A 26,593-nucleotide genomic window follows, 5' to 3' on the forward strand; every position below is an offset into this window, starting at 1 on the left:
CTTCCCTTTCTAGAAAGACATTTATCAGCTGTGTTATCTTAACTTCAAAGGATTGTAATAAGACCAAAAAAATTCACATATGCAAAGAACTTAGAATACTGCCTTACAGTAAATGACACATAAGTATTTTCTTAAAATTATAATAATTATTACCTGGCCCTATGCATCTAGGTCAGAGGTATGCAAACTTTTTCTCTAAAATGATAGGCAGTAGATATTTTAGGCTTTGTGGGTCAGGTGATCTCTGTCCCAACTACTGACTCTGCTATTGAAACACTAGTCTGTCTGAACAATACATAGATGAATGGGCATGGCAGTGGTCTGATGAACTTTCATTTACAAACATGGACAGTCCATGGGTGTCATCTGTGGACCCCTTATTGATGTAGGTTTAAGAGTGGATGGCTGGTGAAGACTCAGCCAGGTGCCAAGCATGGGGAACAACAGTTACCTCAGTCATCATAAGCCCAAGTCACCGTTGTAATAGCTGTCTATAGATATTGGGGCCCAAAGTGAGGACAGTGTGTCCGTGGCATCTCATGGACAACGTAGCCAGCTGGTGGAGGTAGTAGAGGAGCAGGCCACAACTGGAGAACAGGGAGATGATTCCATGTTTTTTGCTTTCCAGAATTCACTTTGTCCTGACACATAGATTGAGTGAGCATTTTATGAACAATTCATGCTTATGTGTGCAAAAGGTACTACAAATCAATAGTCAGCCTATCATACATGCTACCTACCTACACAAGTGCCATTTTTTCAACCAAATGTTCACTTGCCACCTTTTTAAAACCAGAGAAAGTTGTTTTGAGATAAGGTCTTACTATGTAGCTCTGGCTAAGCCTGGAACTCGATCCTTCCTTCTCAGCCTTCTGAGTGGTAGGATTACATGTGTGTGCCACCACACCTGACAAGCCCCAGATTTCTACAACATTCTTTTTGCTCCTATAGTTTTTGTTGAACCTAAATATTAGCAGAAACTGGAACTCTATTCAGTTATTCTGGCCCCTGACCTGTTTGGCAGTCACTTCCTATGGGACTGATCTCAAAGGAGCAAGGAAGTTAAACCTTGTATTTTTTTTTCCCATATCAGATCATCATGCAATATGGTTGCCTACGTAACAGATGGTTAGGAAGATATGGACAGGATGTTTGTTTTCTCTATGAATTTGTGTCTTCATGTATCTGGCAGCCAGCATGTCCTCTTTTGCAATACTCCTCCAGTTTTGCGTGGCTCTCTCCTTAAAGTAATAAAAGTTCCCTGCTTGAGTACAAGGTATTCCACATTCACATGTGTTTTCCAGGGGAGGAGCTTTTCTACAATCTTGAGGATGATACAGAGTTAAATTGAGCCTTTATTAGATATGACAAAAGAAAGTTTGATTCATTGATTGATTTCAAGAAATGTGTTGCCTATTTAATAGACTAAATATATTTAGTCTGTTTCTATCACTTTATTAGCTTTTTCATGCTGCCTTCAGTTGACCATTCATAGGTTAAGGTTGGTTCTATAATGAAAAGAAATAAACTGGTATTTCCTTCTAGGATCACACATTCAACACGATACATCAGACATGAGATATGTGTGAACTACAAGCACCCTACACATCAAGCACTTTTCCAGCAGCCCCCAACTAGGTTTCCTACCACTCAATTTGATTCTGATACTAAGTAAAGCTACTGCAGACCACCTACAGATTAAGGACTCCATTTCACAAGACTACCACATACTTTAGATACCACTGCAAGCAATACGTTCCCAATTTCTGTCTGACTTGGTAACAAGCTGGAGGTTCCCATGATCCTCTTCTTAGATGGACCAATTTGCTAGAGCTCCCCTCAAATCTCAGGGAAACACTCTTTACCAGTGTATTATAGTCGGCTCTCAGCATCTGCAGAATTGAACTGCACATCAAAAATATTTGAAAAATATTACATCAAATAATCTGAACATGTACAGACTACTTTCTCTTGTCATTATTACCTAAACAATACAGGGTAAGAACTATTATGTAGCATTTACATTGTACTAGGTATTATATGTAAATAGAGATGATTTTATATAAATGACTTGAATATCCATGGATTTGGGTATCTATGGGGGGTCCCATGGATATTCAGGGCTGATTTTATATTCATGAATTTTTTTCTTTTTTGGGTGGGACTCAAGCTTGAACTCAGGGCTTCATGCATGCAAGCAGATACTCTACCACTTGAGCCACACCTCCAGCCCCTGATTTTATATTCATAACAGATATGACAAAGGATTCTGGCTTGGAAGGGTCCCAATGCCAGGATTTCTGACTCTGTGGAGTTGGGATTTGCCACCTTCTTGGCACATGGGTGTGTTTGCCTACCCAAAAGTTCTCTGAACCTAGTAATTCAGGTATTTCTGTAGGGGTATTATCTTGTAGAAATGAGCAATTATTACCTCAATTTCCAGCTCCTTTCCCCTCTCTGGAAAATTAAGTGGGACTGAAAATACCAAGCTTTTAACCATGTCTTGGTCAAGTGATCAGTCCGTATCTAGGAATTCACGCAGAGTCATGTTATTCAAACAAAAGATGCTCCAATTATGCAGGAAAGGATTAGATGCTATCTCTCAGGAATCAGGGTCAAAGGCCAAATATTAGGGCCAAAGATGCACCTATTACCCCACCACTCAGATTACATAAGTTTTAGGAACTCTGTGCCAGAAACTAGGATGAGAGCCTAAACATCTATTTTATATTATGTCACAATATTACATACTTTATATCAAATTTGTATTCAGATATATGCCAGATATACTAGTCCTTTGGGTTTTGTAGTAGGGGCAAACATTAAATAAGTCATATAACAGAGAAGAACAGTATGCAATTACAACTAGCAAGTAGTGCTAGAAAGGAAATCAAAGTTTGCAATCATGTTTCTCAAACTTGCTGGACTCCATAAAATTATGGATGCTTTGGCCATATCCCAGACCTACCAAGTCATAATATTCCAGTAAATCCACGTATATTGCAAGTAACACAATCTAAAAATATCTTGCTTAAAGATTTTAAATAAAGGATTACATACCTATTAATACTTATTTTGATTACTTCAAAAATGTCACAAAGGCCAATAAGGTAATAGATAAGGAAATACTTGGTGGAGTTAAGGGTGCCATAGGGAGTTCTGGGGATCCAAGCTTCTAGAACTCCTCTCCAAGTGTTAGGGGCATGGCTCAAGTGATGGAGCACCTGCCTACCAAGCTCCAGTACTGCCACCAGAGGAAGGTAGAAGGGGGGGAAACGCCTCTCCTTGTGGAGGCTCTGCCCCAGGAGCTTCAGCTTCACCCTCTACCTGTCCCACAGTTAGTTTCTTCTCTTGGTGGTACTGGGGTTTGAACTCAGGGCCTTATGCTTTTGGTGTGTTAGGCAGTTGCTCTACCACTTGAGCCATTCCACCAGCCCTATTTATGTTGGGTATTTTTGAGATAGGGTCTCGCAAACTATTTGCCCAGGGCTGGTTTCGAACCTTGATCCTCCTAATCTCTGCTTCCTGAGTAGCCAGGATTACAGGGGTGAGCCACTGGTGCCTGGCTTCCTTTAAAAAAAACTTTTAGCATATTATTAAATTGTATTCTTTATAGGTTTCTGGGTTTCACAAATTTCTAGAATGAATAAATTACTTTTCTATTGTGAAGAACCAAACATTGCTAAAACAAAATAATCTAAAATCCTACAATAGAAATATTTCAAAGTTAAGCACACCTTTAAAAAGCCAAACACATTAATAGTAGCTAAAACTAAAAAGTGTAATTGCAGTGTAAGGACATTTATAACTTGTTAATAAGAATCTCTTGTGCTGGGTGCCAGTGACTTACACTTGTAATCCTAACTCAGGAGGCAGAAATCAGGAGGATTACAGAGATAGGAGGATAGCAGTTCAAAGCCAGCCTGTGCAAGTAGTTCATGAGACCCTATCTCGAAAAACCTATCACAAAAAATTGAGTTAGTAGAGTGGCTCAGGGTGAAGGCCCTGAGTTCAAGCCCCAGTACTGAAAAAAAAAATCTCTTATTTATCTGGATGGGTCAAACTTGAGCGTTCTAGGAGATCTGTTGAATATATTGTGGGAATCCAAAAGAAGAATGTGAAGTTGTTAGAGTGAATATTCTCCATGGCATCTTTTCTGTATAAATGAAAAAAAAAAACCAAAAAACAAAAAACAAAGACTATTTGAACAAAGAAAGAAAATGGCAGCAGTTTCAGAAAGTCTCATGCTTAGGAAATAAAACCCCAAAACCCAGTGGTAGAGTAGCCCATTGCCTAGCAACCTACAGAGATTTCATAAAGGTAGCATTAAGTCCATAGGTCACCAGCATTAGTAAACACGATTTGAATGGGACGTTTTCTGCTTATTATTATAACAAATCTTCAAAGACATTCTATATAATCCTTCTTTAGAATGAAGGCTTCTAAGATTACTGCTTGGTTGGAAGTCAGAGTTTCATTCTTTGTTTTAAATTCTGTTAGAGTTGGGGCTGGGGATATAGCTGCTAGTAAGCATAAGGCCCTGGGTTCAATCCTCAGTACCACAAAAAAAAACCAAAAACCCAAAAAATTCTGTTAATCTATGTTTCAACCCTAGCATGGAGGGTAGTGTGGAGGGGGCATGGTCTTTCAGAGCTATCTGAATTTTGCAGTTTGAGGAGAAGGAATTGTGGCCTGGATTATTCCCACTTCTCAGAAAAAGAAACCCAAGTTCAGAGGCACTACGTGATATGTACAATGATATATAGTACCCAAACCCAAGTCTCCTCTTTCCTGACAGTTTTACCTTTTTGTTTGTTTTGAGACAGGCCAGCCTAGACTGGCCTCAAACTCACAATCCTCTTGCCTCCACCTCCCCAGTGCAGGGATTACAGGTTCACTCTACCACATCTAGCACAGATTATTTTTAAATTTTTAAAAATCTGTTTTGCAGAACTGGAGAGGTGAACTCAGGGCCTCTCGCTTGCTAGGCAGATGCACCTACCACTTGAGCCATGCTTCCAGCCCCCATTATCTTAAACATGAGGATCATAAATTTCTAAGATGATCCCAAACAACTAAACACTTATTTTTGATGTTATGTTTTGAGTGAGACAGAGTCACCCTCTCTCTCTAGCCCATGTTGGCCTCCAACTCAGATTCACCCTGCCTCAGCCTTCCCAGTGCTGAGATAACAGGTGTGTTTCACCATGTCCAGCTTCCAGGAATTATTTTAACATGAATGTATGATAACACTTGGTTTTAAATTTTTTTTTTTTTTGGCAGGACTAGGGTTTGAACTCAGAGTTTTGTGCTTGCAAGGCAGGTGCTCTATCACTCGAGGCACATCTCCATCCCAAGTTTTGAGAATTCTGATTCCATGGCAAGAAATCTTTTCCCACACTTCTGGCTTCCTAAAGGTCTGTTATTTCTTTTTCTGTGTTTCTCAAAAGGATTTTTGATTTCCTTTTTGGTTTAGGTTGTTCTCCAAAACTCTTCGCAGTGCTTGTCATGGACTTGGTTGAAGGGACCACTTTCATAAAAGGGATATTTATTGAAATTTAGCTATATATAGCTCTTTGCATAAAATGAGCAACAAGGATATGCTTCCGTATCCCAGAGGAACAGTAACTAAAACATAAACCACACCCAGGTATACTTAGGTGTGACCAGAAAGGACTCTTTTTTTTTTTAAAGGCTATTGCCTTTAAAAGAAGTTTGCTGTCACATCTTGAGTGCCAATGTACACTATTCTGTACTCCCCACCAGTTACTCAAGGGTAGATTACAGCATGCATCAAGTCTGATGTCTGAGAAAACTAGATGATCAATGACTTTGAACTGACCTGAAACAAATCAGCCTTGCAAAAGAAACAATGAGCCAAGGGTATGGTTGCATTCTGAGACCCTTCCTAACTCATTGTGTTACTTAACCATGGTAGTGCTCATGACCTTTAGTTTTGTTACTTATAGTTCCTTCTGAATACATTTGTGTATAAAGGAAATAGAATCAAATAGTTCTGTATTATTAGCAAGACATGGTGATGCATACTTGTAATCCCACCACTCAGGGTCTGCACTGAGGCAGGAGGATTGTGAGTTCAAAGCCAGCCTGAGGTACATAAGGATACCCCGTCTCAAAATCAGAACAACAACGAGATTCAAAATAACTGAAAAGGGCCAATTGAAATTGTAAAATAGGTTCTGGCAGCTCACATGTGTAATCCTCACTACTTGGGAGGTTAAGATTAGGAGGATCACAGTTCTAGGCCAGCTGGAGCAAATAGTTCAGGAGACTCCCATCTCAAAAATAACTGGAGCAAAATGGACTGCAAGTGTGGTTCAAGCAGTAGAGTACCTGCTTTGCAAGTATGAGGCCCTGATTTCAAAACTTAGTCCCACCAAAATAAAAAATAAAAAGAAAAAAAGAAGAAAGAAATTATAGAATAATTATTTCACCAAGGATGTAGATTTTTTTTTTCTTTTTTTTTTGCAGTACTGGGGTTTGAATTCAGGGCCTCACACTTGCTAAGAGGCCCTCTATCACTTGAGCCACTGTGCCAGGCCTATTTTGTGTTTTTTTTTTTTTTTTTGAGATAGGGTCTTGAGAACTACTTGCCAGGGGCTGGCTTTGAACTGTGAACCTCCTGATCTGTGCCTCCTGAGTAGCTAGGATTATAGGTGTGAGCTACTGGAGCTCAGCCAGGGCTATGAGCTTTGACAATACACAGATATAGTTGTGTACATAACATCATAATCAAGAAACTGGCCAAACAGCTTCATCACCTCAAAAAGGTCCCTCTTTTTCTTTAGTACCAAATCCTGTCCCTAATGCCTGGCAACCAGTGATTTGTTTTGTCTCTATCATTTTTGCATTTCTTAAGAAAATCATATAAATGGATATAGCCTTTTAATTATGCTTCTTTCACCTAAACATAATTCATTTTGGATTATCTGCATTTTGCTACATGTGTCAGTAGTGTTTTTCTTTTTGCTGGAGAATAGCACTTGATTGTGTAGATATACCACATTTCATGTATCTATAACCCTTATTTCCTCATAATTGTTCTTAAAGGATACTGGTAGTGTTTTGAGTTGGGCCATTATAAATACAATAATTATAAATATTTATATGTAGTTTTTATGAACATTAATTTCATTTCTTTTGTTAAATAGCCAGGAGTGGGACTGTGTTTCCCTCATTACATCCTTCTGTTAATTTAACAGATTTATTGAAATTATATCTATACATATAAAGTAATAAAGGAGAACTGATACAATTATCTGTGAAACTTACACCAAAGAAAGTACTTGGCTTAAATTTTATTGATATTTCAAATTATGGAGATATTATTGGGATAATAAAAAATATGTGTTCTACTTAAGTGAGAACTTCAGTGAGTGGACAGCACAGTGAAAAATGCTTAAGTTTTTTTTTTTTTTTGGCTATATGGAGTTTGAACTAGGGCCTCAAGTCTGGCAAGTGCTCCATGACCCCAGCTAAAAAGGGAATTTTTGAAATACCAATTTAGAACCTTTCTGATAGGTTATTCCTAAAGATCTGTGGGTAGGGATAAATCAGGTAGCACTGTATAATGTGTATAAAGCTTAGAAAGATGTCATACTTAAATGTTTTTAAACATGAAGAAATACAGAAACAAAATATGATCACTGCTTTTACTCTCTATGTAATTCTCTTTGATAGTAACATAATAATATGAAGAATGTAACAGTAAGATAGGCATCCTTGCCTTCTTCACTGAAACTCACTCTAAGAATTTTTCTTTTTTTTTTGGAGGTTCTGGGTTTGAACTTAGGGCCTTGCACCTGCTACACAGGTGTTCTACTTCTTGAGCCATGCTTCACCTTTTTCAGATAGGGACTCCTGTTTTATCCTGGACCAGGCTGGAGTATGAACCTCCTACCAGATGCATGCCATTTGTTGGCATGCCTGGCTTATTTGCTGAGATAAGGCATCTTGCTAAGTTTTTGCCCAGGCTGACTTTGAAACAAGATCTTCCCCATCTTTACTCCTTCCCGCCCTCAGTAACTGGGAATACAGGCATGATCCACCACACCCAGCCTCTAAAAACTTTTGTAGATATTGATAGCATGAAACTATTTTTATTCAATTTATAAAAAGGAATCATAGCATACTTACTTACTATAAGTCACTTTGTTTTAGAACTTAATCTATTATAAAGTCCTTTTATTCTCAGCATGTTTATCTAATTCATTCTTTTTTGGTGGTGAATTGCATTTAATCATTTGGAGTACTAAAATATAATTAACCAGTCTTCCTTATTTATGGACATGCTATGATTGCTGTTTTGCTTGTTTGTTTTGTTTTGGGGGATAGATTCTCACTATGTAGTCCAGTTTGGCCTAGAACTCTTTTATGATTTTATTAGCATATAATAGTTGTACAGGGGAATACACTGTGATATTTTTATATGTGTCTACAATATATCTTAGTTAGATTTACCCTCTCCATCATTCTCCCTTTTCCCCTTCCCCCTTCTTACAACAATTTCAACAGGTTTCATTCTTCTATTTTCATATATGGATAAAAAATACATCCATATTCACCCTCATTCCCCCTTTCCTTGTGCACACCCCCCTCCCACTGGCACCCATCCCTGGAAAAGATTTGTTTCCTCCTGCCCTTCATTTTTTTAAGATTAAGTATATATTGATAGTCCAAGGGGGTTTCGCCTTGGTACTTCAGTCCTGTATATATCATGGTTTAATCAAATTAACCCCTCCCCCTTGTTACTTACTCATTCTCTATCACCATGCTTCCCTAATATTCAACAGTTTATTGTATAGTGTATTATATTATATAAATATATAGATGGGTTGTTTCAATATTTTTATTCTCTAACATTTTCTTTCTCTCTCCTACCTCCCGCAGGCCCCTCGGACAGACCCACTAATACATTTTTGTTCCCTCTCTCACTACACACACACACACACACACACACACACACACGCACACGATCATATATGTTTCGATATATACATTTAACTTACAGGTCTAGCTGCCACATATGAAAGAAAACATGTGACCTTTGATTTTTTTGAGCTTGCCTTACTCGCTTAACATGAAGTTCTCCAGTTCCATCCACTTATCTGCAAACAACATAATTTCATTCTTTTTATGGCTGAATAAAACTCCATTGTGTAAATATGCCATATTTTCTTAATCCATTCATTAGTCATAGGGCATCTGGGCTGCTTCCAAGGGTTGGGTATTGTAAATTGTGCTGCAACAAACATGGGTGTGCAAGCGGCTCTATCATATCCATGTAATCTTTCGAATATATGCCTAGGAGTGGTATCACTGGATCACATGGAAATTCTACTTTTAGTTTTTTGAGGGACCTCCATACCACTTTCTACAGTGGTTGCACTAATATACATTCTTACCAACAGTGTATGAGGGTTCTTTTTCTCCCATATCCTCACCAGCATTTGTTGTTTGTGTTATGATGATAGCCATTCTGACTGGGATGAGGTGGAATCTCAATGTAGTTTTGATTTGCATTTCCTTTATGGCCAAGGATGTTGTGTTTATTGGCCTTTTGTACTTCTTCTTTTGAGAATTGTCTGTTCAGTTCATAGCCCATTTATTCAGTGGGTTGTTGATTCTTTGAGAGATTGGTTTTTTAAGCTCCCTGTATATTCTGGTTATTAATCCCTTACAAGATGTACAGGTGGCAAAGATTTTTTCCCATTCTGTAGGTTGTCTGTTCAGTCTGGTGACTGTTTCCTTGGCTGTGCAGAAGCTTTTAGTTTCATGTAGTCCCATTTATTAATATTTTCTCTTAATTGTTGAATTATTAGAGTTCCATTCATAAAGTTATTACCTATTCCTATGTGGTCCCATGCATTCCCTAATTTTTCCTGGATTAACTTCACTATTTCTGATCTTACATTAGGATCTGCAATCTATTTTGAATTGATGCTTGTACAAGGTAAGAAACTGGGATCTAATTTCAGTCTTCTGCAGTTTTCCCAGCACCATTTGTTGAAGAGGCTGTCTTTTCTCCAGTGCATATTTTGGGCACCTTTGTTGAAAATAAGATGGGTGTAGTTGTGTGGATTTTCTATTCTTTTTCATTAGTCTTTGTGTCTGCTTTTGTGCCAGTATCATGTTGTTTTTATTACTATGGCTCTGTAGTATAGTCAGGTATTGTGATACCTCCAGCATTGCTCTTTTGGCTGAGGATTGCTTTGGCTATTTGAGGTCTTTTGTGTTTCCACATGAACTTTAAGATTGATTTTTCTATCTTGGTGAAGAATGTCATTGGAATTTTGATAGGGATTGCATTGAACATATAGTTTTCTTTCATTAGTATAGACAGTTTCACAATATCGATTCTTCGGATCCATGAGCATAGGATGTCCTTTCATCTTCTGATGTCTTCATTGATTTCTTTCTTTAGTGACTTAATAGCTTTCATTGTATAGGTCGATCACTTTCTTCATTAAATTTATTCCTAGGTTTTTAATTTTTTTGAAGCTATTGTGAATGGTATTGTTTTCCTGATTTCTTTCTCAGTCTATTCATTGTTTGTATGTAGAAATACTGATTTTTGCATATTTATTTTGTATCCTGCTACTTCGCTGAAAGTGTTTATGAGATCTAAGAGTTTTTGGTTGAGTTTATAGGGTCTTTCAGGTATAGGATCATATCATCTGCAGATAGGGATGATTTGACTTCTTCCTTCTCTATTTGAATCCCTTGTATTTCTTTCTCCTATCTTATTGCTTTGGCTGGGAATTCTAACACTGTGTTGAATAAGAGTAGGAAGAGTGGGCACCCTTGCCTTGTTCCTGATTTTAGAGGAAATGGTTCCAGTTTTTCCCCATAAGTATGAGGTTTGTCATACAAACCTCATAATGTTGAGGAATGTGCCTTCTGTTCCTAATTTCTTCAGAGCTTTTATCATGAAAGGATGTTGAATTTTGCCAAAGGCTTTTTGGCCTGAAACTCTTGCCTTGGCTTTCCAAGTGCAGTTAGTTGGGCACCAGTGGCTCACGCCTATAATCCTAGCTATTCAGGAGGCAGAGATCAAGAAGACTGTAGTTCAACGCCAGCCTGGGAAAATAGTTCTCAAGACCCTATCTCAAAAAAGACCAATACACACACAAAAAGTTTCAGTCAACATAACTACACACATATTCTACCCACAGTTTTTTTTATAAGTACAAACATTTTTAAGTCTGAAAGAAAACAGGCATGGTGGTGCATTCTTGTAACTCCAGCATTGGGGAGGCTGAGGAGGAAGAATTTTCAGTTTGAGGCCAGCCTGGGCTATATAAGGAGAACCTATAACCTATTTCAGTATATGTATATGTGTGCATATGTATACCATACATGTGCATATGTATATCTGTGTGTGTGTGTGTGTGTGTGTGTGTGTGTGTGTGTGTGTGAGAGAGAGAGAGAGAGAGAGAGAGAGAGAGAGAGACAGGGGAAGAGGTGCCCCAAGAAACGGTGGTGTTGTATTCTAGGTTAATTGTACATCTACATGTAGAGTCCATGTCATATGGAGCTTTATCTCTGGAGGAGTGTGAGTAATAGTAGATCTCAAGGTGTCTGGGAATACACTAGCCTAGGGATTTTGTTGCTTCAGTAGAGACAAATAAGTTTCTAGGAGTATACACCTGGAGCTTAGAGCTGTGTTTTCAGCTCTAGACCTGCTTACCCACCTCCTGCCAGATGTTCTTGGGGAAATCAAATTCAACTTGTTCATGGAATTTCGGTCATCTTCAAATGACTGTTTTGCAGTTTCTATAGCTAGTGAATCACCATGTTCTATCAATTTTACTTCCAAACTCTCTCTCTTTCTCCCCTCCTCCATCTCCTTCTCACTCTCTGGGGGGATGGAGGGGAAGTACTGGGGGTTGAACCTAGGACTTGCACATGCTAGGCACGTACTCTACCATGGAGCTACCCTTCCAGACCTTGTTTTTTGAAACAGGATCTCACTATGTATGGCCCAGTCTGCTCTCCAACATACCATTCTCCTGCCTCTGCCTCCAGAGCCGACAGTCATGTGGCTCACAATCATGTGCCACCATGCCCCACTCAAACTCTCTTATATTTCCCATTCCCTTTGTCCTTGCCTTAGTCCATGATTTGTAGCCCAGTGCCATCCAATAAGAATCTGTGAGGTATATAATGTTGTTCTAAATTTTCTTGTAGCCATACCCAAACCATTAAAAATTAGGTAAAATTAATTTTAATATTTGTTTAACCTAATATATCCTAAAATATCATTTCAATAGGTAATTATGTAATTAATATATGATCACTAATAACATTATTTATTTATTTGGTAGTACTGGGGCTTCAACTAAGGGCCTTACACTTGCTAGGCAAGCACCCCACCTCTTGAACCAAACCACCAACTCTAGGAGTACATTCTGTTTTGTTTTATATATTTAAACTGCATATTTCAATTAAGACTAGGCACAGGCTACAAACAGCTTAGTGACAGAGTGTTGGTCTAGCATGCTTGAGGCCTTAGGTTCCATCCCTAGCATGAGAGAGAGAGAGAGAGCGAGAGCGAGAGAAAGAGAAACACACATATTTGCTTCTGCAAGAAGCTAAGATTAGAGGCATGAGCCACTGCTGCTCTGTTACTAAGTGTTTCTTAATGTACCTGCTATGCTTGAATGCTCTTATCTAATCTTTATTGCAATTCCATGAGGAGGCTATCACTTTTATCTCTAAAACAGCTTCCAAAAAGCTGTCACTCTTACCATTCAGGAAACTATGAAGATTTTAGGAGCTCTGAACAAAGATCAAATATATTTCATATTATACCACATATACTATCATCATTTGTAATGAGTTTAAATCTTTCATATTTTTCTGTAGTATTTCCAAACCCTTTATATACATTTTTCTTCTACTATGGGCAGTCCCATCCCCTTCCACACTTATCAGTATTCATTCCATTCTTTCATTTGGGTTCCCAGGACTATATCAGAGTTACATACATTGCATTGTTGACATTTGTTTACATGTTAGTGTCTTCCATTCAGAATTCCATCAGATTAGGGACCAGGTCTGTTTTTCTTTGTTTTTTGAAAATCTATCTTTATGCCTAGCTTATTTTCATAAGCATAAACAGCAGATATTATTTCAATCATTTTCCCTTTGTGTTTCTCCCATTGAGGATGTGCTGGTATTACTGAAATCAGTAATCCAAGGATTTTAGTTTTTCTTTGTTGGGTCTCAGAAAATAATACCTCCAAATATGGTGCTTTATGATGAGTATTTTGAATTAAAAGATACTGTAAGGCCTCAGAAATCACCTTATAACCAAGATCTCTCTGATTTTCTCCTGTCCTCCTGCCTCTGTCCCCTCTTCCTCCCATCAAGTGCAGAGAGGGGCTGTCTCTGAAGTTCCTAAGTTCCCAGGGTTGAGAGTGTAGCTTAGTGGAAGAGCACTTGCCTAGCACATGCAAGTTGCTGGGTTCTATCTCCAGCACTGCAAAACATAAAATGAAGTTCCCTTAAAGATAGTCTTCCCAGTGGGAGGGGGCAGGGGTAGGGGGAGAAATGGCCCAAACAATGTATGCACATATGAATACATGAATAAATAAAAAGTAAAAAGATAGAGTGTCCCCAAAAGAACTTTATGTTTTGAGTACTTTCCTGGGAATCTCTTCAACTAGGGAAGGCTGACTGCATCATAGAACAGATTGACAGCACATACCACATGTCCAGACAGACAAGTCTGGGGTTGCTTTAAGGCAGCTTTTATTTTATTACTTGAGACTCTTTTTTGGTAATTCTGTGCTTCCTAGGCAGGTGAGGCAGGCTAAAATAGGGAGAGACCAGGACTCTTTTTTCTTTTCTTTTGTGGTACTGAGGCTTGAACTCAGGGTTTCATGCTTGCTAGGCAGGTGCTCTACCCCTTGAGCCACCTGCCAGCTATTTTTTATGTTAGGTATTCTTGAGATAGGATCTCAAGAACTATTTGCCGAGGGCCAGCTTCAAATCATGATCTTCTTGATCTCTGCCTCCTGAATAGCTAGGATTATAGGCCTGAGCCACCAGCATCCGGCTGAGATCAGGACTCTTAGATTAAACATTCTCTCGCTCTCTTTCAATTGCAAAAAAAATTTTAATAGCTGTTGAAGCTTCTTTCAACAGCAATATGTGCAGACTGACCCCACCTTAGCCTGAAGCACCACCCTAGCCAGAGGACCACCCAAACCCCTCCCTGCTCACCAATTATTGGTGATAAAGAACTGCCCAGGTTTTTCCCCTCTCACAGGTTAGTGCAGGTTTTAAAAGTACCTAGATAAAGGAAGAGCTCTATTTTGCCTCATACCTGGCCCACCGTGATGGTAACTCTGTTGGTTACTCTTTCTTTTAACCATTAATACATTTTTATTATTACCCTCACTATATCTATACATCCTGCCTGGATGCATCCATGTAAGATATAAGCATTTGGATCTTCTGTTTAGCAATGACAACAGCACAGGTACTCTACTATTTGAGCCAGAAGACCCTCAGTCCTTTTTTGCCTTAGTTACAGTCTTGGCATTTTTGCTCTACTGGTACCTGAGATCACAGGCTTGGCCACCATACCCAGTCCCTGAGATGCTCTTTATCTGTGTAATAAGACAATCTTTCCTCACTGTACAATTCCTCCCACCGCTCTCCCATAAGCCCCAATCTCTTGTTCCCTTCAGCAGTTCAGGATAGTTTGCAACTTCAATCACCTGGGGTTATTTTGTTTTTAAAATTTCTTGGTGGTACTGAGGTTTGAACTCAGGGCCACATGCTTGCTAGGGAGGCACTCTACCACTTGAGCCCACTCCAACAGCACTGTTTTTGTGTTGGATATTTTCGAGATAGGGTCTCTTGAACTATTTCCCTGAGCTAGCTTTGAACTGTGATCCTCCTGATCTCTGCCTCTGGAGTAGTGAGGATTATAGATGTGAGCCACAGGGGCCCTGCTAAGTCTCATGCTTAAGGGGACTCTTATGTATATGTTTGTAATTAAATTTTTTTCTTCTGTTTTCAATCTACTTTCTGTTTATTTTGTAGATTTAATTAACCAACCTTCAGGGGTAGAACATTTTTCTTATCCCCATCTTATCCTTATAGTTTCAGATGACGGAGAACATTTAGACTACAACTGGAAATGAAGATACATAGAATTGTCAAAGGAACCTTTGTTCAAGGATAAGGACAGTTTCAGGGATGGAACAACGCAGTTGCTATTTGTCTTTTCAAATATGCCCTGGCTCATAGAGAACTGTTTGCAGAAAGACTGTGGTGAAGATCTTGCCAAGTCCCTGCTGTGATTACCTACTGTTTCAGAAACCCAGGAAGTTTCCAGCATTTAGGATACCTCTAAAACTCATTAATTATGGGTGTTGCCACTTCATTTTTAGTGATGAATTTAGGTTCACGTTCACCTTTGTGCACATTTTAGACAATTTGCCTTTTAGCACCTTGAAAAACTTTATAGCCATCTCTATTTGTGTGAAGCAATCGAAACATATTATTTGCCTTAGTGACTATACCATCACCTGAGGATGAATTTTGGCTGAGCTTGAATTAAGTGGGCAACTGAGAATAATAAATTCTAAAATTCATACCTTTACTACATTATTCTTTTAGCAACTGGGATGAAGTGAGAAGTGCAAAAAGTGCACGGCAGCACAGAAATCATTAAAAAAAAATATTTGTAGCTGGATGCCAGTGGCTCATGCCTGTAATCCTAGTTACTTGAGAGGCAGAGACCAGGAGGATCATGGTTTGAAGCCAGCCTGGGCAAATAATTCATGAGACTCTGTCTCGAAAATACCAATGTTAAAACAGGGCTGGCAGAGTGGCTCAAGTGATAGAGTGCCTAGCATGAAGCACTGAGTTCAAACTCTAGTATTGCCAAAAAAAAAAAAGTGTGTGTATATATAGATTTATATCTCTATATATCTCTATCTGTAGATTAAATAAACCCAGGGTTCATTTTCTTTTCTTTTTTAGAAGAGGGATAGAGGAAAACCTCCCATCATTATTAGCAAGATATGCCCAGCATGCATGCCTATCTATCTATCTAATGACCGGGACATTTACACTAATAAGAAGAGACAATGAAGATACATTCAACTCTGGCACCAAGTGTCTTGGTTCCTACTTTTTTTCCCTTACTTTGTTTTTATAATTACTTTGACTCAATTGTCATCTATGATGCTCTTAGGTCTTAAGAAGAATGGATGTTGTGCCCTACCTATACATTTGCTCAATGAACACATACACTAAGTTTAGCAGGGCCACACATTCCTGTAGGTGCTAGGGATATAACAGCAAGCCAAGCAGACAAACCATTGTTCACATGAAGCTTATATGGAACACACGTGTGTGTGTGTGTGTCCCCAGAATGGTAAGTCAAATAAGGCATAAATTATATAGAATGTTATATGGAGATTAGTGATATGTAGAAAAATGGAGCAAGTTCCACTTACTAGAAGCTGAAATCTGTTATTTTTGTGAGCCTCCACTTCCTCATCTGTAAAATGGGGGTGCAACATTGTCTTAGACCATTTTGTGTTGTTAGAACAATACAGAATGAATAATTTATAAAGAAAAGAAATTTATTTCTCACCATTGTAGAGGCTGAGAAGTTTAAGGCTGGAGGGCTGCCTCTGATGAGAGCCTTCTTCCTGTGTCATCCTCTGGTTGAAAGCAGAGTGGAAAAGCAGCAAGTGTGAGAAAGCAAGAGATTGCATTTGCATCCTTCACTCATTAATCCATTCGGATGACCTAAACCCCTCTCACTAGACCTCACCTCCCAACACTGTGGCATTGGGATTTAAGTTTCCAATATGTACTTTTTGTGGACACAATCAAACCACAGCAAACATATTTTGTAGTACTGAAAGGATTAGAGATAAAGCATGTTTGCAAAATGCCTCAGTCTCTAATTGTAGGCCTCTTAAACAGCAGCTATATATAAAATAGAAGCATATCTGCTCTTGGACAAGTTAGTGGACCATGTGCCAGTTTAGTAGTACCCTCTATGGGAAATTCAGAAGAAAAGCGGTCTAGGTCCCAAACCACGAATGAACCATCCAGCGTCCTCCCTTCTCTATCTGTTCATGGTGAAGGCCTTTATGAATATCTTGCTAGAGATGGACAGGATGTGAACTCAGACCCTCTGATACACGTAACTTCTTCCATAGCTGGACTCAGCTCTTCTCAACTAAGCCTTTCGCTGTCTTTATTAAACATCAAGAGGACCTTGTTAACAATAATGAAATAATAAGCATGGTACATGTGAAGCACCTTGACAGATGGATAGAAATCCACTTAATCGTTCAATGGCCCTGTGCAGCAGGTACCTTCACCTCCAGGTACAGATGCGGATATCTGAGGAGTGCCCTGCAGGGTGGACTCAAGTGTGGGGGATGTCGTGGAGCACGGTCCGTGGGGGAAGCACAGAAGATACCTGGTCGGATGTAGCCGGCCTTTCACAGGCCCGAGGGGGAAGTTTTTTGCCTTCTGTATGAGAGAAAAAAAAAACTTTCAGTAGCTCCTTGAAGGGATTGGCTTCCTCCCTCCCCCTGCCTGTGAAACGCACAGTACGGAGCCCAAGGAAGGTGGTGACCCCCTCTCCACCTCTGAATGTCAGTGGAACTTCCGACCTGAAAAACGAGCAATTAAGCTTTTACAAAGGAGGGCCGGGCCTCGGGGCCTCCGAGAGCGGAGAGTGTGGGGACACCCGGAGCGCCGCGAGTCGCCGATTGGCTGGGACGCATGCCCGTCCGCGTGGCTCCCGCCCCCTCCGGGCGGCCTCACAGCGACGCCGCGGGCGCGCGGAGCAGCCGGCTGTGCCAAACTGGCAGGGGGTGAGCCGCGGGGGCGTGTCGGGGCGGGCCTGAGTGCCCCGCGCCCCGCCCCGGCTCCCTCCGCCTCCCGCCGCGGCCTCCCGCCGCGTCCTCCCGCTCGCTCACTCCTCTCTCCAAGTTCCACGCCGCGGCCTCGCTCACCCGCGAGGGCCGGTCCCGGCCGCCGCACACGCGCGCCTCGGCCCTCCTCGCCGGCGCCCCGGCTATCTCCGCGATCCGACGCACGGTCGTTCCCCTCGCGCGCCCGACGCGCGGCAGCGGCGGCGGACCGCGCGGGTAGCACCGTAGCGGCCGCCGCGGGCTGGCTGGCTGGCCGGCCATGGAGGCGGATGGGGCTGGCGAGCAGATGAGACCGCTACTCACCCGGGTAACAAGCACGGTGAGGGCGGCGCGGGTGGCGGGGCCCGCGGTTGGGAGGGCGCAGGGCGAGGCAGACAAAGGCGGCGCGGTTGGGCCGTCCGGGTCTTGAGCCGGCGCCTCTCGCCGGCGGCTGCGCGCCTCGCCGTGCCTTTGTGTGGCTGGCGGAGCGAGGGGCGGGCGGCCAGCTGCGTGCCACGGGCGCCCTCCGCCCGGCTCGGCGCGGCCCGTAGCCCCCTCGGTCCTGCCCCGGCTCTCCAGACCCTCTCGGAGGAGGACGGCGTCTCCTTCACCTGTCTCCAGCGCCGGGCAGGTGAGAGCCATGCCGGGCTTTTCTCCTCTCTTGTCTCCGCCGCCCGCGTGATGCCGTGTGCCCCGAGTGCTCCGGCCGCGTGGACGGCCGCCCCCTTCGCCGCCACGGCTTCCCGCTGTGCTCTGCCAGCTCTGCCGCCGCCTCTTTTGGCAGGATCCGGGAGTACCGTCCTGTCGCAGCCAAGTATGGAGCCAGGCTGGCGGTCCCTGCGTTCTGCCATCCCGCCCCGCCGGTCCCGCAAAATTGCCTTTCTGATGAGACTGGCCTTGGCTTTAGGGAGAGGGGAGTCGGGGTGCACTTGAAAAAGGCGGTGTTCCCATTGGGGATGATGGCCAAAGAAAGAGAGTTGTGCCCAGTAGACTGCGTGCTCACCACAGTTGTGACTCTTTTCTCTCTCTCTCTCTCCCTCTCTCTCTCTCTCTCTCTCTCTAGTTTGTGACTCAAAGGAGATGGGGCGTTATAAATTTTCCTACTTCAAGGTTTCACTATGACTAGCAAAGGAGGAAACATTTTCCAGTCTTTCACTAATGGGAAAATGGCTTTTCATTGACTTTTTAATTCTAGTTTTCCTTACTCTTCCCCCCCAGTCCCCTTCCCTTAATTTCAATATTATTGTCTAGGCCTTGGACAGTTAGAGTTATGTTTGTTTATAAGCGTACCTTTAAACATAGTGATAAACTAAGTCTCCAGATAGTGAAGTCACTTAACAGTGGTTACTGGGAAGTTCCTTCACAGTGATGGTTAATGGAATACTGGAAACTCCTAAGGAATCTTCTGTAATGCTTTGTGTGGCCTTTGAATAAACTGTTAATAGCATCTTCCCTAATGGTGCAGCTCAAATACATTGTTGCCTGCTTTGGACCTTAGAGTTTGTTGAGCATTAAAGAGCATCTGAGTTCATGAAGCTGGGCAGAAACTAGGATGTGTTCTCAGATGTTGTCTGCTTAGCTAGGATAGGAAGTAGAAGGCCATTGCCCTCCAAATCATTCATTCAATTTGTCACTTATTTAGAATATGTTCTGTAGTGTTCAACAAAAGAGAAACAGTTTTATTCTAATAGACATTACACTCGAGGTGGGGGGGGGGCGGGAACAAATTGACAAAGGACTTTTCAGCGTTGCTTTTAGTGGCAGGGCAGGAGAGAGTGTTGCAAGATTATACTTTCCAAATCTTTGGGAAGATAAGACTTGGCTGTAGAAAACCTGCATAGATCAGAATTGGAAATCAAGTACAGTAAGCTATCTGTCTGAAAATAGAATGGGAAACACTAAGAATAGGTTTAAGTAGTAGAGAACACTGTGGTTTGAAAACTGGGAAGAGAGTTCCTCACTTTTTTTTTTCCCTTGGTAGAAGTTGTAAAAATTAGATTTTGTTATTTGCTAGTCTTAACTTTTTTTTAACCCTTGGTGGTACTGGGTTTTGAACTCAGGGCCTGATGCAGGCACTCTGACATTTGAGCCACACCTCCAGCCCATTAGTCCTAACTTTGTACTCACAGTAGACTTCTTAGCATAGCCAAAAAACAGAATCAAATTATTTGTAAAATATCATCTTAGGTTTGTAATTATGCAAACATATGAATAAAGTGGAGGCATTTTATTTGTATTACTCTGAAACTGGAGCCCCACCTGTTTCCTAATTTAGACTCTAAAGTTTCTTCTCAAACTTTGTTCGTTGTGGTGGTAGTAGGGGTTGAACTAAGAGCCTCAGGTGCTCTACTACTTGATCCACTCTGCCAGCCCTTTTTTGTGCTGGATATTTTGAGATAGGGTCTTGCAGACTATTTGCGGGGGCTGGCTTCAAACCATGATCCTCCTGATCTCTGCCTCCTGAGTAGCTAGGATTACAGGTGTGATTTGTTCATTGGTTAATTTTATGTACTAGAGGTGGAACCCAGGGCCTCACTCATGTTAGGTATTCTACCACTGAGAGTAGTTGTTTTTATTTTTATTTTTTGACAGGATCTTGTTAAATTGCCCAGGCTAGCCTCAAACTGGTGATCCTGCTGCCTCAGCCTCTCAAGTAGCTGGGATTACATGAGTTGCCCCCACATCTGGCTGCAACTTTTGTTTTGCTTGGTTAAAAAAGCAAAAAACAAAACAGGAAAACGAAGTTATCATTAGTGCCTGCCTAACATGTGCAAGACCCTGCATTTGATCCCCAGAACCATGAGAAAGGCAAAACTCCAGAACTCATTGTAGATATCACTTTATCAAAATCGATCTTTTTTTCCAGTATAGTTTAAATTCTGTTAATAACAACACTGGTTAGAAGTTTAAGCAAACAATATACTTTCTTTTTAGCAGTACAAGATTTAACATAATCCTGTTAACAATGAAGTTTTGGGATTATTCCATGGAATTTGTTGTTATATGATTTCTTTGATTTTATAGATTTTTAGTATTATGGATGCCTGACACTGGGAAAATAGACAAATAAGGTAGACTCTGTGTTTTGGCATGTGGAGTGAGCACAGTGATAACATTTACATGTCATTTGGGAACATCAATTAAAACATTTCATGAGTCTGTTAGAAATACTTAAAAAAAGTTACTAGAATAAGTGAAAGATATTAACAGCCCAGTTTGAATGCACTGGTGATGGGAGGAATTCTCTTTGCTAACTGTGATTAGCTAGAGAGCTACCAATGTAGCCCAAGGCATATTATGAGGATTAGGTTATCTTTTTGCTTGATTCTTGGTATCTTGGTGTCAGAGTCCATAGAGTTTTAATAGTGGGAGAGAGAGCAAATCTGTTATCTGCCCAAATGAAACTGTAGGGATTGTACAGTTGTTTTGTCTGGTCATTTAGATTGTGGCAGAGGTTTTCTTTTTAAGAGAGTTGCTTGTTACACTAGACTCATGCTAGGTGAGTTAAAATCGAAAGCCAAAGTAACCTGGTGTTGGAGGAACCTGGTATATTATTTTGATGGTGTACTGCATGGTAACCAATATTTTAAAACTTTGGTAGTGATGCTTGTCAACATCCTGTGATGGGCTGGTTGTCTTCCTCCTTCCCTCCCCTTTCTTGCTGTCTCTCACCACAAATAATGATCTTAAAGTGGATAGGATCTGCAACTGACAAAAGGGACCATTTATGTAAAGGAACATACAGGTTTTTTTATAAGGGTAGTGATAGGCAAGTCATAGATCAGTGTAGTTGATTTGTATTAATTTCTTCTTGCTGATTATAGCTTCTTCTATAGTTACTTTTTTTTTTTTTGAGATAGGGTTTCACTATGTAATCCAGGCTAGCCTTGAAATTCAGATCCTGTTGCCTCAGCCTCCCAGATTGCTGGGATTATAGGTATGAACCACAAAGCCTGACTCTGTAGTTAACTTTTTTTTTTTTTTTTTGGTGGAAGTGGGGTTTGAATTCTTGGCTTCATACTTACAAAGCAGGTACTCTGCCATGTACTTATTATTTTATATATGTGCAGTATTTTTTAGTTTTGCCATAAGCATGTACCAGTAATGTTATTTCAAAATTCTGGCTTACAATGAAATTTGTGTTCCTATAGAAGATAACTTTGCTTATTTTGTTGAGCTTTTACAGTTTGAGAGTGTTTAAGATTGTTTGTACTTAATGATGAACCACAAGGGGTCTGTGTTTGGCACTGTTAACAGGTTTCAGCAATGCTGAGGGCTGGCTGACTAGTGTGCTAGGATGCCTAAACGGATGACTCTCCTTCAGTGGGCTACACATTTTTAGATAATGCTATTAAAAGGGTGGCAAACACTTCCTTCCAGTACTTGGATTAGGACAATATGTGGTTATGATATAGATTTGCATTTTATCTGGAGCTGATGTGCCAGTACAGACTGGTTCTAGTTTGGCTATTGTAAGCAGATTTTCAAATTTTCTTCAAAGAGGATATTTTAAAATACATTTTCTTAAGCCATACTTTGGTTTTTTTCTTTTTTCTTTCTGATTTTTAAAAGTTTATTCAAAATAATAGGTTTCATTATGACATTTCCACACTTGAGTATAATGTACTTTGATGTTCATAGTTTGGATTTTAATGAGTTTATATAAGCAGTATTTTTGACAGTATCAGATGAAGACTAAAAGCACAATGTCTTTCATAATGAAACAGAAAAGATGTGTTAATGTTTTAAATATCTTTTTTTTTTTCCTTTTGCAGAGAATGTTTCGTGGACTAGTGTTGTTTCGTTCCTATTTTGTTTACATCCCAGTCTGTATGGGAATCATCTTCTTTTTCTGGATTCTAGGATTGTATTGCTTATTTTGTGTCAGATTGCTCAGGTTGGAGAAACTGTTGAGTTGTGTATCATTTCTGATTAGGAACTTGAGAAATGAATGTATCTTTGAAAGTAGATTCACACTTGGAAGATGTCTGTTTGGTTAGGAGGGAATGTGGACTGGTTTCTAATAAGACTATTAGAGAAGGGAATAGATGATACAGTCTTTGTTTCACAATTTGCCATTATATATGTTCAGTGCATATTCTTTTTTGTATAGAATGTTTTCAGCTCAGTAGTATTCTTTGGTTTTTTTAGACAGGTTTCTGCAGTGTAGCCCTGGCTGGCCGGGCATGGCTCTTACTTCTATGTAGAGTACTGGGATTACATCAGTGTGCCATTGTGCCCAGCCCAATATTCTGGATACATACTGAAATCTCTTACCTTAGGAATTAATGTGCTCAATTAAAATCAGAACAAAACAAATTTGTGTGTAATAGATTGTCTTCCCATTGAGTTCCATGGTAGTACTATACATGTTTTTGTTAAAAAAAAATCCTCTAAGAAATAAATTTTTGGTAGGGAATAAATTAAAATTTATACTCTTACACTTTGACCATTAAGTTATTATTATTTTTTTTTTGGTGACAGCACTGGGGTTTAAACTCTGCCTCATGCTTGCTAGACAGGTGCTGTACCACTTGAGTCACTCTGCCAGCTCTTTTTTTGTGCTGGTTTTTTTTTGCGAGAGAGTCTGGTGAACTGTTTCCCTGGGCTGAGTTTTGAATCGCGATCCTCCTGATTTCTGCCTCCAGAGTAGCTAGGATTACAGGTATGAGCCACTGGTGCCCAGCAAGGTATTATCATCTTGACTCAGAAAACATTTTGGGCTCAGTGGGTGGACCAAGAGATAGAGTGCCTGCCTAGTAAGCATGAGGCCCTGAATTCAAGCCCCAATACCTCCAAAAAAGAAGAAAACATCTTTCAAAACTTTAGCACTTTAAAATATTTGCTGTGGATAGATGGAGCTTGGGGGCAGTTAAGAAAGTTTGTTAAGTAGGTAGGGGAAGTAATAACGTCAGGCTTACGAGAGTGAATTATTGTGGATGGTTTTTTTTTTAGGCGATACAAACTTATACAAAGCTTTCTGAGGATTCTGGGCCAGCATTCACCCCTCAGCAGCCTTCCCCTGGTGCTACTTGCAAGACCAGATGTGGATTGAAATCATTCCTGCAGTTTCTTTGACTTACATTTAAAACTCCCAGATGTTTTCTTTTCTCCTGTGCATTCACATTGCCACATTCAAATGGGAAGCCACGTTGTCCTCGCAGCTGCTGCTGTTAAATGTGAAGTGCATTGCTTTCTAGAAAATGCTTGAGACAGGGCTTGGTGGTGCACTTGTAGTTCTAGCTCTCGCCTGTAGTCCTAGCTTCTCAGGAGGTTGAGGCTAGGAAATGCCTCATACTAGGAGTTCAAGACCACCCTAGGCAGAATAGTGAGACCATGTCTCAAAAACAAAAAATTCTTGATTTCATGTTGTATAAATGGATTAAAAACCAGCTTTCTTAATCCTATAATTTATTTATTTATTTTTGTAGTGAAAGTGATAGTAAAGTTTATTAGGAAAAGTACACTTTTAGTATACTGAAAGTGGGTCATCTCTGGAGTGAGAAGAGAATGACCAAGAATGTAATGTTTTAAATATGAAAAAATATGCAAGGATGGCACTTGTATGAAAATCAGACTACAACTCTTGGTAACAGTTCTGCTTAATCATGCATTAAAATATCCTTGTAATTATGCTTTCCTTGCTTTGCACCACAGTATACCTCATAGTAAGTTTTTTGCTGTTACTTTTTTTATTGTTTCTGGCAGCACTGGGGTTTGAACTCAGCCTTATGCTTGCTAGGCAGGAGCTCTACCATTTAAGCCACTCCATCATCCTTTTTTTGTGATTGCTTTTTTGAGATAGGGTCTCACAAACCATTTGCCCAGGATCCTCTTGATCTCTGCATACCATGAGTAGCTAGGATCCCAGGCTTGAGCCACTGGCATTCAGCTTGCTGTTTTTTTCATTAACTTTGCATGAAAATGCTCTGGGTTGTATACTAGTATTTAGAATATTGATGGTACAGTAGATGATATGATACTGTCTAGTTAAAATTGATTTCAAAATAGAGATTACCTTGAAGTCTGTGGATGGCCTCACAGAATCCATGAATCCCTGGAAGCAAGGTTTTTGCTTGTGTGCATTCTTTCTGTGAGGGTCAAATAGCTTTACATTCAGACCTCAAAGGGGTTTATGATAATAATAAGCTTTCAAAAAATTAGCTCAGTTTGGCTTCATGTCTTTAAAAGTTAGTAGTTTAAAAATGCATAATTTTATATCTTGCTTAAATAGTAGTGATTACTAATCTGCCCCATAACATTTCCTTACAGTTTATTTTACAGAATGCTAGCTGTATAGGAGTTTCTGCCCAGGAACCATTCTATAGCCAAATAAGTTTGCGAAATGTCACATACACTTCTTGGAGATTCACGATGCATAACAATGTATTAGGGCTCTGAGAAATTCTAGAGATTCTCTTTCTCTTTCTCCTTTTTTTTTTGTGGTACTGGGGATTAAACTCAGGGCCTTATGCTTGCTGGGCTGGTGCCCTACCACTTGAGCCATGAGAAATTCTGTAGTAAATAAATATGTTAAACTGTAATGAAGAAGAGATGCAGCCATGTGTTGGCTGGGGATGTAGGTCAGGTCAGTGGTAGAACCTGGCATGTTGCAAGGCCCTGGATTCCATCCCTTGCACTGCCTCACCCCCCTCCCCCCCACGTTCTCCTCTCCCCGGCAAAAAAAACCCAAAAACATCCAGATTGCTTAGGTATGTTAAAATTACTGTGGCTCAGTTGTAGTGGGCACCATTCATATTATATTTACCTTGAGCTCCCTATAAATGGTTGTGTACCTTGCAGGACTGTAATTATAGGTTCTTCATGTTGCTGTACAGATGTCATGTATAATATTGTGTCTATTACTTCATTAAAAGGAAGTTAGAAGTAAGCCTATGGAAATGATTTCTGTTTAGCCAGTCTTTAGCAGCCAATATTTGGGAAAAAGTAGATGATTCTTTTTTCCCCCTCTCTTGAAAGTATTTTTATATTTATGTTTGAGTGTAAACCTGAGTAGTATTCAGATCCAGCCTCTTGGATGAAACAATGAAACCCCACTGCCACACTTCTCATCTAAGCCTAGCACTGCACAGGAAGAAGTCTTGTTTCCCACACTGATGCAAATTGTATGGGTCTGCACTTTGCTGCAGGGAAAGCCAGTGAAGAACAGGTAGCTATTTATAAAAAGCCAGCTCTGAGCTATGTGTTTCATTAGGTACCTCATTTAGACCCTTACCGTCTGTTTTTACAAATAGGAACTTAACGGGCAGAGAAATTTTTCTACAGAGTTCCAGACCCTACAGTAAGAGGCCAAGCCAAGATTTGAAGTCATAGTTGATGCTAAACCACTTCTTGTCCCTTTGTCTTCTATTTCTAATTACTGTGGAGCTATCTGATACTGTTTGTTAATACCATTGAATATTAATTTTATTTTACTTGTTGAATACTTGAAAGCTTTATTTGCCTGAGATAATTCCAAGTTAACTATAGAAGTTTCCCTCTCTATATAAAAACACTAGTTATTATAATGTTTGTGAATTAAGTTGCTAATAATATAGAAATTTAATATTGAGATGATATTTCTGTCTCCAGATTTCTTGAGGGCTGGGGATAAAATTTTTCTGGATTATTTCTAAATTTTCAATTAGGTCAGTTCCAGGGTATAACAC

At 40.2% G+C, this 26,593-nt stretch overlaps 1 protein-coding gene and 1 long non-coding RNA gene across 10 annotated transcripts in view; one reads left to right on the plus strand and one right to left on the minus strand.

Moving 5' to 3' along the window:
- The window catches only part of LOC141411503 (uncharacterized), a 106,700-nt gene extending 88,976 nt beyond the window's left edge, over window positions 1–17,724 (minus strand). The window contains exons 1-4 of the long non-coding RNA XR_012436300.1: window positions 17,618–17,724; window positions 17,486–17,538; window positions 16,643–16,712; window positions 16,503–16,546 (exon numbers count right to left, since the gene is read on the minus strand). This is a non-coding gene — a long non-coding RNA (uncharacterized lncRNA). The remainder of the gene's footprint in view (window positions 1–16,502; window positions 16,547–16,642; window positions 16,713–17,485; window positions 17,539–17,617) is intronic.
- Window positions 17,725–18,091: 367 nt separating this feature from the next.
- The window catches only part of Slc4a7 (solute carrier family 4 member 7), a 92,213-nt gene continuing 83,711 nt past the window's right edge, over window positions 18,092–26,593 (plus strand). For 2 of the 9 annotated variants that reach the window (XM_074043767.1, XM_074043768.1), the window contains exon 1: window positions 18,136–18,264. In XM_074043767.1, coding sequence (XP_073899868.1) covers window positions 18,205–18,264 — 60 coding nt within the window. In that variant the 5' untranslated portion in view covers window positions 18,136–18,204. Of the gene's footprint in view, window positions 18,265–18,492; window positions 18,556–26,593 lie in introns of those variants that run through there. The other 7 variants (XM_074043764.1, XM_020185747.2, XM_020185749.2 and 4 more) reach the window with 5 other exon arrangements.

The sequence above is a fragment of the Castor canadensis genome, chromosome 10, assembly GCF_047511655.1.
Source record: "Castor canadensis chromosome 10, mCasCan1.hap1v2, whole genome shotgun sequence".
NCBI classification, from domain to species: domain Eukaryota; kingdom Metazoa; phylum Chordata; class Mammalia; order Rodentia; family Castoridae; genus Castor; species Castor canadensis.